Source organism: Pseudophryne corroboree, chromosome 12 (genome assembly GCF_028390025.1).
Source record: "Pseudophryne corroboree isolate aPseCor3 chromosome 12, aPseCor3.hap2, whole genome shotgun sequence".
In the NCBI taxonomy this organism is placed as follows: domain Eukaryota; kingdom Metazoa; phylum Chordata; class Amphibia; order Anura; family Myobatrachidae; genus Pseudophryne; species Pseudophryne corroboree.
Genome location: NC_086455.1, coordinates 24,197,929 through 24,220,173, shown reverse-complemented (window position 1 = coordinate 24,220,173; position 22,245 = coordinate 24,197,929). Strand labels below are relative to the sequence as shown.

At 45.7% G+C, this 22,245-nt stretch overlaps 1 protein-coding gene across 2 annotated transcripts in view; it reads left to right on the top strand.

Annotated features, from left to right (window-relative positions):
• JAG2 (jagged canonical Notch ligand 2) overlaps positions 1-22,245 on the top strand; it is a 144,643-nt gene that overhangs the window by 120,000 nt on the left and 2,398 nt on the right. For both annotated transcript variants that reach the window (XM_063947209.1, XM_063947208.1), the window contains 8 exons: positions 6,925-7,041; positions 9,330-9,357; positions 10,057-10,142; positions 11,983-12,096; positions 12,379-12,494; positions 14,153-14,395; positions 14,703-14,834; positions 15,131-15,287. In XM_063947209.1, coding sequence (XP_063803279.1) covers positions 6,925-7,041; positions 9,330-9,357; positions 10,057-10,142; positions 11,983-12,096; positions 12,379-12,494; positions 14,153-14,395; positions 14,703-14,834; positions 15,131-15,287 — 993 coding nt within the window. The remainder of the gene's footprint in view (positions 1-6,924; positions 7,042-9,329; positions 9,358-10,056; positions 10,143-11,982; positions 12,097-12,378; positions 12,495-14,152; positions 14,396-14,702; positions 14,835-15,130; positions 15,288-22,245) is intronic.

Sequence of the window (22,245 nt, the reverse complement as noted above, 5' to 3'; positions counted from 1 at the left end):
AGTGTAGTATCCTTTAGTGAAATTTTTGTCACACGCAAGAATAATATTGCGTACCGGATTACGGCTTGACACAGTGCCTGTCGATCCCCTGGTCTTTTGAGTCCAATCTTCTGTCGGAGTCTATATAGAGTCAGGAGACAAAGAATCGCTATATGGCGTAGTAATTACTCAGTAAGTGGGGTCAAGTTTAGTATGTCACATAAGCTTATATGCGTACCAGATAAAGCAATGGTTCGTGCATATCAGTATTGGTGTGTAATATCTTGGTCCTTCTCAAAGGGATGTGGTCATAGGATAGCCTTAGGACAATATATCAAAGCTTCAGTCACCACTTTATAAAGAAACTGATTTATTAAGTGAAGGTATACAAAAAATAAGTAAATGAATAGCTTAGCTTGATTGACAAAAAATGTCGGCTGGGGTAGGTCAGCAAATCAGCAGGTAACTCTCCCAGTAGGTCAGCAAATCAGCAAGTCACTCAACGCGTTTCGCCCGTTTTGGGGCTTCATCAGGAGATTCTAACACTCTCTATTGAGGTCCTATTTATACCTGTATCAGTGAGCTGTACATTATGCAAATTACTTCCGGTTGACGCGAACCGGAAGTAATTTGCATAATGTACAGCTCATTGATACAGGTATAAATAGGACCTCAATAGAGAGTGTTAGAATCTCCTGATGAAGCCCCAAAACGGGCGAAACACGTTGAGAGTGACTTGCTGATTTGCTGACCTACTGGGAGAGTTACCTGCTGATTTGCTGACCTACCCCAGCCGACATTTTTTGTCAATCAAGCTAAGCTATTCATTTACTTATTTTTTGTATACCTTCACTTAATAAATCAGTTTCTTTATAAAGTGGTGACTGAAGCTTTGATATATTGTCCTAAGGCTATCCTATGACCACATCCCTTTGAGAAGGACCAAGATATTACACACCAATACTGATATGCACGAACCATTGCTTTATCTGGTACGCATATAAGCTTATGTGACATACTAAACTTGACCCCACTTACTGAGTAATTACTACGCCATATAGCGATTCTTTGTCTCCTGACTCTATATAGACTCCGACAGAAGATTGGACTCAAAAGACCAGGGGATCGACAGGCACTGTGTCAAGCCGTAATCCGGTACGCAATATTATTCTTGCGTGTGACAAAAATTTCACTAAAGGATACTACACTATAGGCGCTCTGTTGTTTCTTCCTCTACTTTCAGATTTCCGCTTTGGGCCACGAATACCTAGTGGCACATTTTGAAGAACTGAGCAGCCACCCGTTAAAACGGGGAGAGTGTGGACTTTTTTGATTAATCAAACCTTGAATTAGTTGAACAAAACTTACTTACTGGACTGGTCATTTGACTTATTTATTCTGGACTGCAGATTGCACTTTTTACAGTGAGATATTACGTATAAATTTGACGAGTGCACTGATTCACTCATTTGTAACTATATATATATATATATATATATATATAAATTATAGTGCTACACAGTATATACGGTTTGGTATTATTTGCTGTGTGTTTCAGTCGCCTCATACCTCTTACATCCTCTGTTTGTGCCCTGTATTTACTGTCCCATAACACATGAGGTTATTTGCAGGTATTGGGTTTGTCTGGCTATGTTGTACTGTTACGCTCTAAGGCTACATTCTCTATAATGTCTGCCACACGGGGCGGGAAATCCACGGACGCTTCTGCATCATGCAGTGCTGGCACTAAGGATTTACCTGAGGGGGAAGTTTTAGCTGATGTTTCAGGCACCTGGTGCCATACACCTCCCAGTCAACCCGCAGCACCTGTGGCCAATCAGCACCCACCTTGGGCAGCGTTTTCAAGTATGCTGAGTACGCTTTTGACATGTCTGTGGGACTTTCTGCGCCATTACAGCCACATATTATTCCTGTAGTTAATCCGTCCTGGGCGGACACTCCGTCTACCCAGTTACAACAATTAAATCAATCTTTGGTGAGACAAAGTCTACCCCATGCTCCTCTGGGGTCATCTAAGTGGGCCATTTCTTCCTCACAATCCACTAATATTTTGGATAATTCTTCTGATGAGGATGGGGAATATACTGATCCGTCAGACAGGGATACAGTCGCTTCTGAGGAGGAATCTACAACCCGGGTTGATGTCCCTGACCTAGTGGTGGCTATTAAGCTGATTCTCCAAATAGATGATGAAATCGAGCCCTCTACTGCGTCTAAGAAACCTGGCAAGTTCAAATGTCAGAAGGTTACTAAAGTAGTCTTACCACATTCTGACCATTTAATTGACATGCGTCAGGAATCATTGTCATCTCCAGGAAATAAATTTTCCCTGTCTAAAAGATGCTAGCTCATTATCCTTTCCCTGTGGAGTTGAGTAACAAGTGGGAAACTCCACTGCTGGTGGACTCTCATGTCGCCTGTCTTTTGGTGTCATCTACTCTGCCTGTCACCTCACTGAAGGAACCGACGGATAAACGTGTGGAGGGTTGCCTGAAGTCAATTTACTCTTACTGGTGCTGTACATAGACCCACTATGGCAGCTTCCTGGGCTGCGAAAGGAATTGAAGCATGGGTTCAGGCAATTGAGGATGAGCTGCCTCAGGATTTTTCTGACACTGCTAGACAATATCTGTCTTATATTACCACAGCCTCCCACTATATTAAGGAGGCGGCCTCTGAGCCTGGTGTTATGGCGGCCAAGGCGTCTACTAGGGCTTTCTTGGCTCGCAGAATTCTGTGGTTGAGGTCCTGGCAGGTGGACCTGGACTCCAAAAAGACCTTGGAGGTGCTCCCTTTTAAGGGAGACCTCCTATTTGGGGAGGATCTGAACAAGATTGTGACTGACTTGGTGACTGCTAAGACTGCATTTCTCCCAAGTACTAATCCTTCTGGTCCGAAGGCTAAGAGTAGCACTTTTTGTTCCTCTCGACCTCCAGATAAAGCAAAAGGTCAGGCGTACCCGAAACAGGCTCGTGCTTCCAAAACCACTAAGCTTAAACAATCCTTGGGGGGACCCAAGGGTAGGAGGCCAACTTCTGCAGTTCGCCCAGGCCTGGTTAAAGACCACTTCGGACACCTGGGTGCGGGAAGTTGTCTCACGGGTACGCAATCTTTCAAGAGACGTCCCCCTCGCCAGTTCTGCTCAACGGTTATCCCTTCGGATCCGTTGAAAGTGCAAGCTCTACACTTTGATGTACAATCCCTCCTAGACACAGGAGTGGTAGTGCCGGTACCTCTTTCCCAGAGAGGCAGGGGATACTATTCGACCCTGTTTCTAGTTTTTACGCCTAATGGGTCTTTCTGGCCTATACTCAACCTCAAATCATTGGACAAATTTGTGAGAGATTCCAAATTCCATATGGGAATTCTGCGCTGTATTGTACAGGCCATGGAACCCGAAGACCATATCGTATCCCTGGACATACAGGATGCTTACCTGCATACCTATTGCCATATCGCATCAGCAATATTTGCGGTTTGCTATTGGCAACCTACATTATCAATTCCAGGCCCTGCCATATGGACTGGCCACGGCCCCTCGGCTCTTCACCAAGGTCAAGGCCGTCAAGGAATCAGGATCCTGCCGTATCTGGACTACTTGCTGATCCTGGAGAACTCCCAAGATGTTCTCTTCAGTCATCTGGAACTGACTGTCCAATTCCTATGAGCCCACGGGTGGCTCATCAACTGGAAAAAGTCCTCACTGGTCCCTGCTCGGACCATGGTGCATCTGGGGGGCACTGCTGGACACACACAGCCAGCAGATTTTTTTTTCTGTCTCCAGAGAAAGTCCTGAAACTTCAGGACAGGATCAGATACTTCCTCTCTCGCCCAAGAATGTTGATACACTCGGCGATGCAAGTACTAGGCCTCATGGTGTCTGCGTAAGACATGGTAGAGTACGCTTAACGCCATCTGCAGAGGTTAATCCTTTCCAAGTGGGACGGCCTGCCTCATCTGATCAGGTCTCAAATGTTCTCCTTGACTCCGGAGGTTCGTCTGTCACTGAGCTGGTGGCTACAGAACCAACAGTTGAGCAGGGGCCGTCCCTTCTGGCTCTCCAACTGGGTCGTCCTAACAGACGCCAGTCTGCGAGGTTGTGGCGCGGTGTTGGAGCAACACTCTCTCCAGGGTCGGTGGACCAGGGAGGAATCTCTCCTCCCGATAAACGTTCTGGAATTGCGGGCAGTGTTCCTCTGGTACAGAACAGGCCTGTTCAAGTACAATCAGATAACACCACCACGGTGGCGTACATAAATCATCAAGGCGGCACTCGAAGCCGCATGGCAATGCTGGAAGTATCAAAAATCCTCCTTTGGGCGGAACGCCATCTGCCAGCAATATCTGCAATGTTCATTCCCGGAATCCTCAACTGGGAATTGGATTTCCTCAGTCATCAGGACGTTCAAGCCGGAGAGTGGAGTCTTCATCCGGAAGTCTTACAATTCCTATTGGACAAGTGGAGCCTACCAGATGTAGACCTTATGACGTCTCGACACAATCACAAGGTTCCGGTCTTCGGCTCAAGGACAAGGGATCCTCAAGCAGCATTCGTGGATGCACTGGCAATTCCATGGAACTTTCGGCTGGCATACGTGTTCCCTTCAGTGTCACTCCTGCCCAGGATACTACAGAAGTTCAAGCAAGAAAGAGGAATGCTACTTCTAGTCGCTCCAGCGTGGCCCAGATGGCATTGGTCCTCAGACCTGCAGAGTCTATTGATATAGTGTCCTCTTCTACTTCCTCAACGCCCAGACCACCTCGTTCAGGGCCCTTGTGTGTATCTGGACCTTGCCAGACTGGCATTGACGGTGTGGCTCTTGAAGCTTCACTCGTGAGGGCCAAGGGATTCTCTGAGGCGGTTAGTCAAACTATGTTGAAGGCCCGCAAACCAGCTTCTGCACGGATTTATTACAGGGTCTGGAACTCTTACTTCACATGGTGTGCTACTAAGAATTATAATGCCTATTCGTTCAGAACTTCAGGCTTTTGGCTTTTCTGCAACAAGGCCTAGATTTAGGCCTTCGTCTGGCCTCCCTCAAGGTTCATATATCTGCCTTGTCTGTGTGGTTTCAGAGAAAAATTGCGTCTATTCCTGACGTTCATACTTTCACTCAGGATGTTTTATGGATTCAGCCTCCCTATGTACCTCCTGTGGCTCCATAGGATCTGTCTGTTGTCTAAAATGCCCTACAAGAGTCTCCATTTGAACCTCTTAAGTCTGTGGACCTTAAATGCCTTACGCTTAAGGTCGTATTTCTGCTGGCTATTGCCTCTGCTAAGAGTGTGTCGGACTTAGGCGCTTTGTCCTGACGTCCACCCTTTTTGATTTTTTCACCGTGACCGGGCAGTTCTTCGAACTTGCCCCGGTTATCTACCTAAAGTGGTATCTTCTTTCCATCTTAACCAAGAGATTGTGGTTCTGGCTTTTATCTTTGTTCTTTGGAAGACAAACCAGGTCTTTGGATTTGGTACGGGCTCTCCGTATCTACGTGGAGGTCGGATACCCTGTTTGTAATTTTTGGTTTTCACAAACGTGGCTGGCCTGCGAGCAAGCAAACCTTGGCCAGATGGTTTAGAATGGTGATTGTGCAAGCCTATGTGCATGCTGGACTACCAGCTCCTGCTGCTATCAAAGCCCATTCTACTAGGTCTGTTGGACCTTCTTGGGCAGTCCGCCGTGGCGCGTCCCTAGAATATTTGTGCACGGCGGCTTCGTGGTCCTGGTCCTCAGTGAACACGTTCATTAGGTTCTATGCCTTTGATACTTTCGCATCCCAGGATGCTTCCTTTTGGATGCCGGGTTCTTGTGCTTGCTATGGTTCGTGTCCTCCCATGAGTAACTGCTTTAGGACATCCCCAATGTTTTCCTCGTGGAATCCCAGTGTACCCCGCTGCAAAAAGATGATTTATGGTAGACTTACCATGATTAAGTCTCTTTCTGCGAGGTACACTGGATTCCACGGGGCGCCCACACTGACGCACTTAGCTTCTTTTGGGTTTGTATAGTATTAGCCGCTGGTCCTTTCTCCTGTCGTGGAAATGTGGTTCTATGTGACTAACATCTGCCGTCTTTTACCTGCTACTGCATTGGACTGGTTAACTAAACTGAGCTCCAGTGCCCGGAGGCGGGGTTATAGAGGAAGCGGTGCAGTGCAACCTGGGAACAGTCAAAGCTTTAGTCGGTTGGTACCTTGGATCAAGAACAAACTCTACACCCCGATGTATTCCCTGTGGAATCCAGTGTACCTCGCATAAAGATTTAATTATGGTAAGTCTACCATACTGTAAATCTCCTTATTTATATAAACCTTTTAGAAGCATTATTTTATTTGTAAGAAGTCATGAGACTCCACAGTGCCAGGCAGGCAGTTACAAATCGCAGACCATAACAATGCAATCACACAATACAGATAAGGTTAATGAACAAGGTGGGGGCCTGAGATGAAGGTGCTAGCATTCCTGAGGGAGAGGCCAGTACTAGAAGCTTGTGGGACAGCTGGGGACATGGAACCTAACTGTTAGAACATGCAGTGGCAGAAATATCAGGATAGGCTGTAGTACAGGAACAGGATTTGAATGACTTTGAAGGTTGGGGGATAGCCTGGTTAGGCAGGTACTGCAGGGCTCGCATATAGATGAAACGGCATAGGAGAAGTCTTGGAGGATGGAGTTAGGTGATTACCGGAGAGGGGCAGGTGAAAGGGAGAGTATTATGTGACCAGAGCAGAAATGTATTTGGGAGAGACGCTTGAGTATAATTTTTTCCCCTTTGACGTGAACAAGGTTTTGAAATATTGCGCATTAAGCAGCAGTACTTTCAGTTGGCTGTACCACGTGGCAGTAACTCTATGGTCTGTAAAGTAATTTGGAAGGAAAATTAAAAAGGAATGTGTTTTGTAAATTTTTTGTTTTTGTGAACAGCAAAGAACAGCAGCTGCCTCCCCAACCCCTGTGCTAATGGAGGAACTTGCGTGGGCAACGGAGATTCCTTCTCTTGTATGTGTAAAGAAGGATGGGAGGGACGTACCTGCACGCAGAGTAAGCCTTTAGCTTTTTTTATTCCTTTAAGCTATATAGGGTGTGTCTCGTAACTTGATTTATCCCTTTATTTATTTGCCAACATATTTGACTCATTTGGGATGGGAAATAGCTGGAGGTTATGAAAAAGAAGCTTGTGTTTTTGTGTTAGGAGTACGTGAAGAAGACAGATGTGAAATGAGATATATATACCTGTATATACAACTATAAATGCAGGCCAACTTTTTTTTTTTTTTTGCCCTTGGTCTCAGTCTTCCCAGTTTTTTGTTTTTAATCTCCCAAGCTAATTTCAATAAATGGGGTTTTTATTGTTTCTGCGCTTTGGGTCATAAAAGAGAATTGGTCAGGAATCAAATCTCGCTTATAGTGGTTAGCATTACTGCCTCACAGCACTGAGGTGATGGGTTTGATTCCCACCATGGCCCTAACTGTGTGGAGTTTGTATATTCTCCCCGTACTTGCGTGGGTTTCCTCCGGGTACTCCGGTTTCCTCACACAATCCAAAAGTATATTGGTAGGTTAATTGGCTCAAAACAAAATGAACCCTAGCATGAATGTGTGTGCGTGTACATGTGGTACGGAATATAGATTGTATGCTCCACTGGGGGAGGGAATGACGTGAATGGGCAAAAAATATTCTCTGTACAGCGCTGCGGAATATGTGTGCTCTATAAATAATTGGTAATAAATACATAAAATTAGAGGCAGATAAAAATGTCTATTTTCGAGGCTGCGTTCGGTTACCCCTCCCCTCCCCACCCCCCACCCACACCCTCTCCCTCCCTCCCTCTCTCTCTCTCTCCCTCCCTCTCTCTCTCTCTCCCCCCTCTCTATCTCTCTCCCCCCTCCCCTCTCTCTCTCTCTCTCTCTCCCCCTCTCCCCCTCTGTCTGTCTCTCTCTCTCTCCGTCTCTCTCTCTCTCCGTCTCTCTCTCTTTCTGTCTCTCTCTCTCTTTCTGTCTCTCTCTCTCTCTGTCTCTCTCTCTTTCTGTCTCTCTCTCTTTCTGTCTCTCTCTCTCTCTGTCTCTCTCTCTCTCTGTCTCTCTCTCTCTCTGTCTCCCTCTCAGGGATCGATTTACTAAACCTTTAAGGAAAAGTGGATGTTACCCACAGTACGCAATCACATTCTAGCTATCCTTTATCCTATGTACAGTGTAGAAAATGATAGCTAGAAAACGATTGTTTGCTATAAGCGACACCTTAGTATTACTTTGTTTAGACATTTAGTAAATCTACCCCTAAGAATGTATTTATTGAAGAACAATATAGCAATATAGTGCACGTTTCTTTTGGAGGGGTCTGTGCGTTTTTTTTTTACTTTTTATTGTTTTGGGAATGCCTGGCTACAAATAAAAAGCTCAAATATAGATTTCAAACTTGAGGTGCTTATCTGATCTATAGATAGATATTGCAGAGAATTGAATTTGGCAGGGAAGTGGAGGGGGGGGGAGGGGGTGTAAGGAAAGTCTATGCACAGCAGGCTTCAAGTTTGTTAAAGGCACCGCACTCATGTTTATGGACTTTCAAACGTCTGTCCTGTCATGGTTTGAGAATATTTAAATGTTTTTTTGAGTGTTCATTTTGGTGGTCCTTTCTATGAAAGGCTTCATTTTTAATGTGTTTTTGTTTTCTTTTCTTTTTTTTTTTTTTCTTGACTAGCTCTCCTCCCTCTAGAAGTATAAAGTTGACACTTAGGGCGAGATGTATCAAAGCTTGGATAGAGATAAAGTGGAGATATAAAGTACCAGTCAATCACTTCCTGTCCTTTTTAAAACACAGCCTGTAACATGGCACTTAGGAGCGGATCGACTGGTAGTTTATCTCTCCCCAAGGTTTGATACATATCGCCCCTTAGTCAGAAGTCCTGTAATAATCTAGTGCCGGCCTGGTCAACGTGTGGCTCTCCAGCTGTTGTCAAGCTACACTGCATGCCCTTCCATGGTTTTAGCATTACCGAATAGCAAAACTGTGGCAGGGCATGCTGAGACTTGTAGTTTCACAACAGCTGGAGAGCCACAGGTTGGCCGGCCAGGCCCGATCTACTGCCTCCTTAGGCCTGTAGCCTATTTTGGATGCACCAGTCACCCGTTATCTGAAGTCGAGAGAAACTACTTTGAAATTACACTTGTTAACCTTACAGGGGGAAAAAAACAAAAACAAAAAAACCTATGACTCCAGGGGTGTTTCTGGTGGGCCCTGTTTGCTATACATAGGGGTGTAGGCTTGGATTATTACACATTTCTGTTCAGTTTGGCACATTGTAAGCAGTTTTTGTTTATTTTCCCAATAGATACAAACGACTGCAATCCATACCCTTGGTGAGTGTTAATATGGTACTTTTACACTGTTTGATTGTAACTTAATCTCGTTTTTTCTACCTAAAGGTCCGTACACATTAGACGAGGTCTCTCTATGAGCGACGTCATCTAATGTTTCCCCTCCCGGGCCTGCGGCCGGCTGTACACACATATGACCGCTCCTATCGCTCAGTGACGTCACGCCTCCGCCAGCCGTGTATGCAGGTCCTGGACGACAGTCCAGATCCTGCATGCATGCCCTGGTGACAGCGACGATAGTTGCCGACCCGCGGGGCCGCACATTGGTAGTCGCTGGCGGCATACACACTTGCCGATATAAAATGAGCGACGTCGCTCAGGGAGGGGGAAAACAAGCGACGTCGCTCATTTTATCGCCAAGTGTGTATGGGCCTTTACATACTGTACAGTAGTTATCAGCCAGGCTCTCTGTGAAGCTCCGTTATTGGGATGTTACAGCGTGCTATTGCACTTGACATTGTATGATCTTCCCGTCTCCTTTAGTCACTGTTTCCTCTTTTAAAAAGTGCTAATAAACAGATCAGTGACTACGTCCGTGTAGTGTTCATATTTACTAACCCACTGCTCAATATTTATAGGTAAACTTATTACCTGCTCCCCTACGTGTGGCTCATTCTGTAATATAGAGCAAGAAACGATTAAACACCATTGATGTTTATGTCTATTTTTCTTTTTTTGCAGTTACAATGGTGGTATTTGTGTTGATGGCGTGAACTGGTTCCGTTGTGAATGCGCCCCTGGATTTGCTGGGCCTGACTGTAGAATCAGTAAGTGTTTTTGATTTGAGCAAAGCTTTTTCATTTTGTCAGTTTATTATGGGGGTGAGTAGAACAGTACATGTTGTGTAATGTTTTCCCTTTCACCTACACACAGCAGAGGTGGCTTTTTTTTCCCCTGCCCCTTTGCCATATGCCTTGGCGATGCCACCTGGCTGCTAGTAAGGTTGATTGGCTGCATTCTCATCATTTTGTTCAGCCCATAAACTGCAGTCTAAAGACATAGGGCCTAATTCAAGGTTGTTTGTAAAAACATTTTACTCTAATGAGCAAAACCATGGGGGTCATTCCGAGTTGTTCGCTCGGTATTTTATTCTCGCAACGGAGCGATTAGTCGCTAATGCGCATGCGCAATGTCCGCAGTGCGACTGCGCCAAGTAAATTTGCTATGCAGTTAGGAATTTTACTCACGGCATTACGAGGTTTTTTTCTTCGTTCTGGTGATCGGAGTGTGATTGACAGGAAGTGGGTGTTTCTGGGCGGAAACAGGCCGTTTTATGGGTGTGTGCGAAAAAACGCTACCGTTTCTGGGAAAAACGCGGGAGTGGCTGGAGAAACGGAGGAGTGTCTGGGCGAACGCTGGGTGTGTTTGTGACGTCAAACCAGGAACGACAAGCACTGAACTGATCGCAGATGCCTAGTAAGTCTGGAACTACTCAGAAACTGCTAAGAGGTGTGTGGTCGCAATTTAGAGAATCTTTCGTTCGCAATTTTAAGAAGCTAAGATTCACTCCCAGTAGGCGGCGGCTTAGCGTGTGTAAAGCTGCTAAAAGCAGCTTGCGTGCGAACAACTCGGAATGACCCCCCATGTGCACTGTATGGGGGGCAGATATAACATGTGCAGAGTTAGATTTGGGTGGGTTATATTGTTTCTGTGCAGGGTAAATACTGGCTGCTTTATTTTTGCTCTGCAATTAGATTTCAGTTTGAACCAGAATGGGTTTGTTAGGTCGACCCTATTTAGGTTGACACTCCTTAGGTTGATCACTATTGGTCGACAGGCAGTAGGCCAACATGGAAAAAGGTCAACATGAGGCGTGTAGTTTTCTTCGTAAACTGACCGGGAACCCCAGGTAGTGCACCGCGTCCCCTCGCATGCTTTGGGCAGGTAGTGGTCGACCTATTGAGTGTCGACCTAAGGCAGTGATGGCTAACCTTGACACTCCAGCTGTTGTTGAACTACACAACCCAGCATGCCCTGCTACAGTTTTGCTATTTGGCCATGCTAAAACTGATGCAGGGCATGCTGGGTTGTGTAGTTCAACAGCTGGAGTGTCAAGGTTAGCCATCACTGACCTAAGGACTGTATCCCTTTGAACACACCCCACCCGAATCTAACTCTCTGCACACTGTAGTGCACATGGCTTTGCCCATTAGAGGAAAATGTTGTTTTGCTAAAAACCTTCAATTAGGTCCTTCATCAGGATCAATCCATTATGCAGCCTAGGCTCCAGCCTAATGCCAGGTTCAGGCTGCAGGGCCCTGGTTTTCCTAAACCCATTTTTATGTGTTTTTGTGAACTGCGTGATGTATGGACTCAATTTGCATAACTACTGTATGTGTATCTAGTGTTTTACGGCATCCAAGCCTTATTAAACAAAGGGAAACGAGAACCTCCTGTGCTTATGCGTATGTTATGTAACATGGGTAAATAGTAGAGGGTATTGAATGTCTGACCCTAAGCACCTGTTCCGCACCTTGTGCATCGCACATGTTGTGCTGTAAACCAAGCGTTCTCTGCCATGCTTCGTTGTGGCGCATTATGTATACAAGGAAATCCTGCCTAGTAATGGGCATCATCATTGTTTTGTTTTTTTACGGTCTTTTGTAGACATAGATGAATGCCAGTCTTCCCCTTGTGCATATGGTGCCACCTGTATAGATGAGATAAATGGCTTCAGATGTACCTGCCCTCCAGGACGAGCTGGTCCACGTTGCCAGGAAGGTAAGTACTGTGTTCTATCCAGCCAAGTGCAGGCATTACCAACCTGGGTTCTCAGGGCACACCGACAGTGCAGGTTATAGTGATATCCAGGTTTCAGCACAGATGGTTAAATCAAAATAACTAAGGTACTGATGAAGTCACCTGTGCTCAAACCTGGATAATCCCTAAAACTTGGACTGTTAGTGTGCCTAGAGGACCGAGGTTGGGATTGCCTGATCTAGAGTGTTTATTTATTATATTTGCAGCAGTGCTAACTTGCACCGATGTCTTTATTTCTGCTAGTGATTGGCTTTGGAAGATCTTGCTGGTTAAAAGGAATGCAGTATCCACATGGAAGCAAGTGGGAGGAGGAATGTAATAGCTGTCATTGTGTGGATGGACTGGTCGATTGTACCAAGGTATGGATTTCAATGTGTTTAGTGTATTCTGTTGTACTAGGGTTCTAGAACTCTTTAGGGGGGAAAAAATAGAGAGAGCAAGTTCCTGGGGCGTTCCTATATCTGGTGTAGAATATAAACCATGGCACACAGTATTACACCAATGTGCACATCACTCTTGCTGTTGCTTATTATCTTTGGTTTTCAGAAGTTGGAAGTGAACAAAAGTTATGGAAATGTGTTCCTAAACGTGAAGGTTTTTTTTGTTTTCGTTTTCATTTTTTTGTCTGACTTTTACGTTTCACTCTCATACACATACGGAATCTTTTTAATCGGATATTTATGTATTCCCAGCCCCCCATTCCCCCCCCCCCCCCCTTCATTCCGTTGCATTTGTGCTGGAACAAGATGAATGACAAGCATGTGTCTTTCTGTTATTCTTTTTTAGTGTGTTTATTGGAAAGCTTAATTAGACTTTTTAATTTGGAGGCACATAAGACTGGAGACTTTAACTCCTAAATTGATAATCTGTTGGAACGCATTATCGTGTATATTTGGTTTGACCTCCTCCACGGTTTCATATGACAGTTGTTCTTCAAACGGGTCAGTTCAAAAGGTGGGTACACACTGGCCAATATATCGGCCGTTCTCTTGAACGGCCGATATATTGCGGGTCCGTCGGCCAGTGTGTACGGGCGATATGTCTGAACTCAGTCGTTCACAGACATATTGCGTCGGCCCCGCAGCACAGCCGACGGCCTATATATCTACCGATATATTGGCGCGTCGCTGTGTGACCGACCGCCTGTACACATGTTGCGGCAGCCGGCGGTGAAGACAGCTGAACTGGGCGGCTGTGTGTACACGCCCGCCCAGTTCATGACGTCAGTCCCTGACTGATCGGGCAGTGTGTATGCTCAACACATTGCCCGATCCGTCCATAGATAGATATATCTGCAGATCAGTTGATCGCCAGATATATCTATCAGTGTGTACCCACCTAAAGATGCATTTTGGTCACACTTGCTCATACTTATCTATGCGGCCTCACCGTATCCATATCCACCATTGTCTGTGCTCACTTGCACCAGAACTTTACCTGATGCTAGAAATCAGACTGAACTCTAAATAGCCCACAATTCCATATACACAATCTCGACCTTGCCTACAGGTACATGCGTTCGGATGATTAGCATGTAGAATGCTAATGTCCAGCCTCAAAACAGACATGCGTACAACTGAATCTGCCCCTCAGGGTCACACTGCGAACTTGTTCAGGCTATGGCATAGTCTATGGAGTAGAAGTGTCTGTAGATTGACCCCTGCCATTCAATTGAGTGTATGAGGAAAAACCCTTGATGGATGTAAAACACAATCTGTATTGTGTAACATGAGTCTTCTGTGCCGCAGTTTGCAGATTGGAATAGAACCAGGGCTCTTGTTTAATATTTGTTGTTATCCTGTGTTCTGCTGGTATAAATAGGAAATTCAATATTTTAGGGTTTTTAAAATGTACATATTCTGTAAAAAAAATCATAATTTATTGTCTTTTGGAGTTATTGGTCTAGGTGTGGATGTTTCATGGCCTTGATGATGCTTTATATGCAACTTCAAAAAACGTGAATTTAACATTGGCTACATTTTACATTCCATTCTAACCTTTTGAGTTTTCTTTTTAGACTTGGTGTGGCCGAAAGCCGTGTCTACTGGAAAAGCTTCATGACCGGAGTCAGTGCCCCCAAGACCAGGAGTGTGAGCCAAAGATTTCTTCTACGAAATGCTTTCAACCACCATGCCGGGACTGGGGGGAGTGTAGTGCTCCGGACGTGTCTCATGTGATTCTGTGCCTGCCTAACTCTGGATACCTGGATAATAACTGTGCCAGAATAACACTAATATTCAACAGTGAAAAAGTTCCACAGGTAAAATATAATATTTATTTGATTTTTAATGATTGGTGTTTGTGATTGTTTTGTGGGTGTGTGTTTTGTGTGGGTGGGTGTTTTTGTGTGTGTTTTTGTGTGTGTGTTTTTTGTGTGTTTTTTGTAGATGTTTCTTAATATCTTTCAGTGAGCCGCATAGTTTTATAGCAGGGTTTTTGCCTAAATCTCTTTAAAGTGTGGTGAAACATAATGTTTATTAAAAAGAACTTTTGTGCACTACTGCAAAAATGCAGTTCATACTCGTACAACTAATTATTTTATATCTATTTTTTTTTTTTTTTTCAAGGGAACTACAGTTGAAAATATATGCTCCGAGATCCGATATCTGCCATCAATCAGGACTGTATCCAAAGATCAACAGCTCATAGTCTTGTGTGATGTCTCCTATTCAGCAGAAAAGGCAGTAGAGGTCGCAGTAGTAAGTATAATACTCTAGAATCATTATGTAGTATCAAAACTTGCCAATAGGTTTTTGTACCATTTTTAGACACGCTATTGAGAGAGCATTACTGAATTACAGATGGAATTGTGACCTCTAAAACTGCTGTACTGTTATTCCAGGCTTATTAGACCTAATGGAGATGAATATTTCTTGTTGTGTGTGTGTGTAACATAATATAAAAAGTCCAAAAAGCACATTAAGTTTCAGCAGTATTCAAATGTGTACATTCTGTATGTGACGCTATTACATCATTGCCCAAACTTGTCTTGCAGGCATTTGTCTCACAAGCAGATAGTCAAGACAATAACCTTATTCAGAACGCTGCCAATACAATTGTGAATGCCATAACCAAACGGCAAAACAGTACAGTCATGTTGGCGGTCACAGAAGTCAAAGTTGAAACAATGGTGGTAGATGGCTCCAGTTCAGGTAGGTTTCATAGATATTTTTTTTGCTTAAACATTTTATAGTGGAGGTGCATTGTACAATAGTATTTTTGAGTTGTTAGAATTTTATTGAAATTTTTGTTATTTTTATCTATAATAATATTATTATTAAAGAAAAAAAAAAAATATATATATATACATGTGTGTATGTATGTATGTATGTATGTGTATATATATATATATATATATATATATATATATATATATGTGTGTGTGTGTATATATATATATATATATAAATATATATATAAATATTTATGTGTAATGTTAATTGTTTGTCATTTAGCATAAGGCAACATGTAGTGTTTAGGTGCTCTTAAGCTTCAAAACAGTCAGGGATAGGAGTATTGTTGCGAAAATTGCTTGTTCTTGACTTGCCGAAGTAATGAATGACTGTATTGTAGACCAGGGTTACTCAACTCCAGCTTTCAAGTATAGATGTGTCCGCATACATCCAGCCTCCATACGCCATGCAGTGTGAGATGCTTGGTGCGAGTGTGAAGCCGGGACCCATGCAACTCTGCTAGCATTGGGTGTCCTTTTTTTTTTTTTTTTTTTTTTTTGCCAATGTCTTAGTTGCAACGTGATGCAACTAAAAGACACCAGTAGACTGTGCTGAATAATTTAATATGCAACACTTGAATATCTGTGTGCGACTGAGTCTAGGAATCTGTATATGCATTGCTACAATTTATCAGCTACAGATTTTTCCAATACAAGTTCCGTTGTTTTCTGTATACAGACTTAGTCACGCACAATATACAAGTGTCGCATATCAAAGTAATCTGCACAGTAGTACCGGTGCGTCCTAGTAGCAACTCTACACCAACAGGTCATGTATTGTGGATTTCAGCAATCATGCACAGGTAGGTTAATCTATATTGCTGGGTCAATATTTATCCCACCTGCTTCCGTAGACCGAAACCTGTTAGGGATACTTGAGGGGGAGAGATGGAGAACCACTGGTGTAGAGCATCAAGAATTGGATGTCAGAAATTGATCTAATGGTTTAATGTTCTTCCATAACAGTCATGGTGGTAATGGCTGTTTGATGTTCATGATCCCCTCACCATGTAACAATGTCCTGCAAAGCTCACCCATATACCCCGTTCACATTGCCATTGCCGGGTCACACCTGGTAATTGGATACGGGTCCTTCCCGGGTGTGACCCAGCATTGGACCTGTGCAGCGTGAATGGGGTGGCTTCCCCTACCCAGCAATGTGCCGGGTTGGGTTGCCATCTGGGGGTGGAGCCATAGGCGGCATTCGGGTGCGGAGGCAATGACATCTCCATGCCGCCTCTCCCTAACCCATTCACACTGCTCCTAGCCTGGGAATAACCCTTCTTTATTCCCGGGTTGAATTACCTATTCGGGCGACCTGGGAATTCGGCAGTGACACGTTCACACTGCATGGCAACCCGGCAAATTACCGGGTCGATACCGTGTTTTTTGTGCAGTGTGAACGGGGTAATACAAAGCTCACCTGGATCTCTCCATGCTGCACTTGATTTTCCTTCCTCCTTGTTGAAACAGCTATTGACGTCCTAAGTGGATGCTGGGGACTCCGTCAGGACCATGGGGAATAGCGGCTCCGCAGGAGACAGGGCACAAAAGTAAAAGCTTTAGGATCAGGTGGTGTGCACTGGCTCCTCCCCCTATGACCCTCCTCCAAGCCCCAGTTAGATTTTTGTGCCCGGCCGAGAAGGGTGCAATCTAGGTGGCTCTCCTAAAGAGCTGCTTAGAGTAAAAGTTTTGTTAGGTTTTTTTATTTTCAGCGAGTCCTGCTGGCAACAGGCTCACTGCATCGAGGGACTTAGGGGAGAGAAGTGAACTCACCTGCGTGCAGGATGGATTGGCTTCTTAGGCTACTGGACACCATTAGCTCCAGAGGGAGTCGGAACACAGGTCTCACCCTGGGGTTCATCCCGGAGCCGCGCCGCCGACCCCCTTGCAGATGCCGAAAAGTGAAGAGGTCCAGAAACCGGCGGCAGAAGACTTTTCAGTCTTCATAAGGTAGCGCACAGCACTGCAGCTGTGCGCCATTGTTGTCAGCACACTTCATAGCAGCGGTCACTGAGGGTGCAGGGCGCTGGGGGGTGCGCCCTGGGCAGCAATGATAGTACCTTATTCTGGCTAAAAATACATCACATATAGCCCCTGGGGGCTATATGGATGTATTTAACCCCTGCCAGGTCTCAGAAAAATGGGAGAAGAAGCCCGCCGAAAAGGGGGCGGGGCCTATTCTCCTCAGCACACAGCGCCATTTTCCCTCACAGAAATGCTGGTGGGAAGGCTCCCAGGCTCTCCCCTGCACTGCACTACAGAAACAGGGTTAAAACAGAGAGGGGGGGCACTTATTTGGCGATATGACTATATATATTAAAATGCTATAAGGGAAAAACACTTATATAAAGGTTGTCCCTGTATAATTATAGCGTTTTTGGTGTGTGCTGGCAAACTCTCCCTCTGTCTCCCCAAAGGACTAGTGGGGTCCTGTCCTCTATCAGAGCATTCCCTGTGTGTGTGCTGTGTGTCGGTACGTGTGTGTCGACATGTATGAGGACGATGTTGGTGAGGAGGCGGAGCAATTGCCTGTAATGGTGATGTCACTCTCTAGGGAGTCGACACCGGAATGGATGGCTTATTTAAGGAATTACGTGATAATGTCAACACGCTGCAAGGTCGGTTGACGACATGAGACTGCCGGCAAACCAATTAGTACCTGTCGAGGCGTCTCAAACACCGTCAGGGGCGTTAAAACGTCATTTTACCTCAGTCGGTCGACACAGACACGGACACTGACTCCAGTGTCGACGGTGAAGAAACAAACGTATTTTCCTTTAGGGCCACACGTTACTTGTTAAGGGCAATGAAGGAGATGTTACATAATTCTGATACTACAAGTACCACAAAAAAGGGTATTATGTGGAGTGTGAAAAAACTACATGTGGTTTTTCCTGAATCAGATAAATTAAATGAAGTGTGTGATGATGCGTGGGTTTCCCCCGATAGAAAATTATTGGCGGTATACCCTTTCCCGCCAGAAGTTATGGCGCGTTGGGAAACACCCCTTAGGGTGGATAAGGCGCTCACACGCTTATCAAAACAAGTGGCGTTACCGTCTCCAGATACGGCCGCCCTCAAGGAGCCAACTGATAGGAGGCTGGAAAATATCCTAAAAAGTATATACACACATACTGGTGTTATACTGCGACCAGCGATCGCCTCAGCCTGGATGGGCAGCGCTGGGGTGGCTTGGTCGGATTCCCTGACTGGAAATATTGATACCCTTGACAGGGACAGTATTTTATTGACTATAGAGCATTTAAAGGATGCATTTCTATATATGCGAGATGCACAGAGGGATATTTGCACTCTGGCATCAAGAGTAAGTGCGATGTCCATATCTGCCAGAAGATGTTTATGGACACGACAGTGGTCAGGTGATGCAGATTCCAAACGGCACATGGAAGTATTGCCGTATAAAGGGGAGGAGTTATTTGGGGTCGGTCCATCGGACCTGGTGGCCACGGCAACAGCTGGAAAATCCACTTTTTTTACCCCAAGTCACATCTCAGCAGAAAAAGACATCGTCTTTTCAGCCTCAGTCCTTTCGTCCCCATAAGGGCAAGCGGGCAAAAGGCCAGTCATATCTGCCCAGGGATAGAGGTAAGGGAAGAAGACTGCAGCAGGCAGCCCATTCCCAGGAACAGAAGCCTTCCACCGCTTCTGCCAAGTCCTCAGCATGACGCTGGGGCCGTACAAACAGGTGCGGTGGGGGGTCGTCTCAAGAGTTTCAGCACGCAGTGGGCTCACTCGCAAGTGGACCCCTGGATCCTACAAGTAGTATCCCAGGGGTACAGATTGGAAATTCGAGACGTCTCCCCCTCGCAGGTTCCTGAAGTTTGCTTTACCAACGTCTCCCTCCGACAGGGAGGCAGTATTGGAAACAATTCACAAGCTGTATTCCCAGCAGGTGATAATCAAAGTACCCCTCCTACAACAAGGAAAGGGGTATTATTCCACACTATATTGTGGTACTGAAGCCAGACGGCTCGGTGAGACCTATTCTAAATCTGAAATATTTGAACACTTACATACAAAGGTTCAAATCAAGATGGAGTCACTCAGAGCAGTGATAGCGAACCAGGAAGAAGGGGACTATATGGTGTCCCTGGACATCAAGGATGCTTACCTCCATGTCCCAATTTGCCCTTCTCACCAAGGGTACCTCAGGTTCGTGGTACAAAACTGTCACTATCCGTTTCAGACGCTGCCGTTTGGATTGTCCACGGCACCCCGGGTCTTTACCAAGGTAATGGCCGAAATGATGATTCTTCTTCAAAGAAAAGGCGTCTTAATTATCCCTTACTTGGACGATCTCCTGATAAGGGCAAGGTCCAGAGAACAGTTGGAGGTCGGAGTAGCACTATCTCAAGTAGTTCTACGACAGCACGGGGGGATTCTAAATATTCCAAAATCGCAGCTGTCTCCGACGACACGTCTGCTGTTCCTAGGGATGATTCTGGACACAGTCCAGAAAAAGGTGTTTCTCCCGGAGGAGAAAGCCAGGGAGTTATCCGAGCTAGTCAGGAACCTCCTAAAACCAGGAAAAGTGTCAGTGCATCATTGCACAAGGGTCCTGGGAAAAATCGTGGCTTCTTACGAAGCGATTCCATTCGGCAGATTTCACGCAAGAACTTTTCAGTGGGATCTGCTGGAAAAATGGTCCGGATCGCATCTTCAGATGCATCAGCGGATAACCCTGTCTCCAAGGACAAGGGTGTCTCTTCTGTGGTGGCTGCAGAGTGCTCATCTACTAAAGGGCCACAGATTCGGCATTCAGGACTGGGTCCTGGTGACCACGGATGCCAGCCTGAAAGGCTGGGGAGCAGTCACACAAGGAAAAAATTTCCAGGGAGTGTGATCAAGTCTGGAGACTTCTCTCCACATAAATATACTGGAGCTAAGAGCAATTTACAATGCTCTAAGCTTAGCAAGACCTCTGCTTCAATGTCAGCCGGTATTGATCCAGTGGGACAACATCACGGCAGTCGCCCACGTAAACAGGCAGGGCGGCACAAGAAGCAGGAGGACATTTGCAGAAACTACAAGGATTCTTCGCTGGGCGGAAAATCATGTGATAGCACTGTCAGCAGTGTTCATTCCGGGAGTGGACAACTGGGAAGCAGACTTCCTCAGCACGACCTCCACCCGGGAGAGTGGGGACTTCATCGGGAAGTCTTCCACATGATTGTGAACCGTTGGGAAAGACCAAAGGTGGACATGATGGCGTCCCGCCTGAACAAAAAACTGGACAGGTATTGCGCCAGGTCAAGAGTCCCTCAGGCAATAGCTGTGGACGTTCTGGTAACACCGTGGGTGTACCAGTCGGTGTATGTGTTCCCTCCTCTGCTTCTCATACCTAAGGTACTGAGAATTATAAGACGTAGAGGAGTAAGAACTATACTCGTGGCTCCGGATTGGCCAAGAAGGACTTGGTACCCGGAACTTCAAGAGATGCTCACAGAGGACTCATGGCCTCTGCCGCTAAGAAGGGACTTGCTTCAGCAAGTACCATGTCTGTTCCAAGACTTACCGCGGCTGCGTTTGACGGCATGGCGGTTGAACGCCGGATCCTAAGGGAAAAAGGCATTCCGGAAGAGGTCATTCCTACCCTGGTCAAAGCCAGGAAGGAGGTGACCGCACAACATTATCACCACATGTGGCGAAAATATGTTGCGTGGTGTGAGGCCAGGAAGGCCCCACGAAGAAATTTCAACTCTGTCGATTCCTGCATTTCCTGCAAACAGGAGTGTCTATGGGCCTCAAATTGGGGTCCATTAAGGTTCAAATTTCGGCCCTGTCGATTTTCTTCCAGAAAGACTTGGCTTCAGTTCCTGAAGTCCAGAAGTTTGTCAAGGGAGTACTGCATATACAACCCCCTTTTGTGCCTCCAGTGGCACTGTGGGATCTCAACGTAGTTCTGGGATTCCTCAAATCACATTGGTTTAAACCGCTCAAATCTGTGGATTTGAAATATCTCACATGGAAAGTGACCATGATGTTGGCCCTGGCCTCGGCCAGGCGAGTGTCAGAATTGGCGGCTTTGTCTCACAAAAGCCCATATCTGATTGTCCATTCGGACAGGGCAGAGCTGCGGACTCGTCCCCAGTTTCTCCCTAAGGTGGTGTCAGCGTTTCACCTGAACCAGCTTATTGTGGTACCTGCGGCTACTAGGGACTTGGAGGACTCCAAGTTGCTAGATGTTGTCAGGGCCCTGAAAATATAGGTTTCCAGGACGGCTGGAGTCAGGAAAACTGACTTGCTGTTATCCTGTATGCACCCAACAAACTGGGTGCTCTTGCTTCTAAGCAGACGATTGCTAGTTGGATGTGTAGTACAATTCAGCTTGCACATTCTGTGGCAGGCCTGCCACAGCCAAAATATGTAAATGCCCATTCCACAAGGAAGGTGGGCTCATCTTGGGCGGCTGCCCGAGGGGTCTCGGCTTTACAACTTTGCCGAGCTGCTACTTGGTCAGGGGCACACCCTGGCTGAGGAGGACCTGGAGTTCTCTCACTAGGTGCTGCAGAGTCATCCGCACTCTCCCGCCCGTTTGGGAGCTTTGGTATAATCCCCATGGTCCTGACGGAGTCCCCAGCATCCACTTAGGACGTCAGAGAAAATAAGAATTTACTTACCGATAATTCTATTTCTCGTAGTCCGTAGTGGATGCTGGGCGCCCATCCCAAGTGCGGATTGTCTGCAATACTTGTACATAGTTATTGTTACAAAAATCGGGTTATTATTGTTGTGAGCCATCTTTTCAGAGGCTCCGCTGTTATCATGCTGTTAACTGGGTTCAGATCACAGTTTGTACAGTGTGATTGGTGTGGCTGGTATGAGTCTTACCCGGGATTCAAAATCCTTCCTTA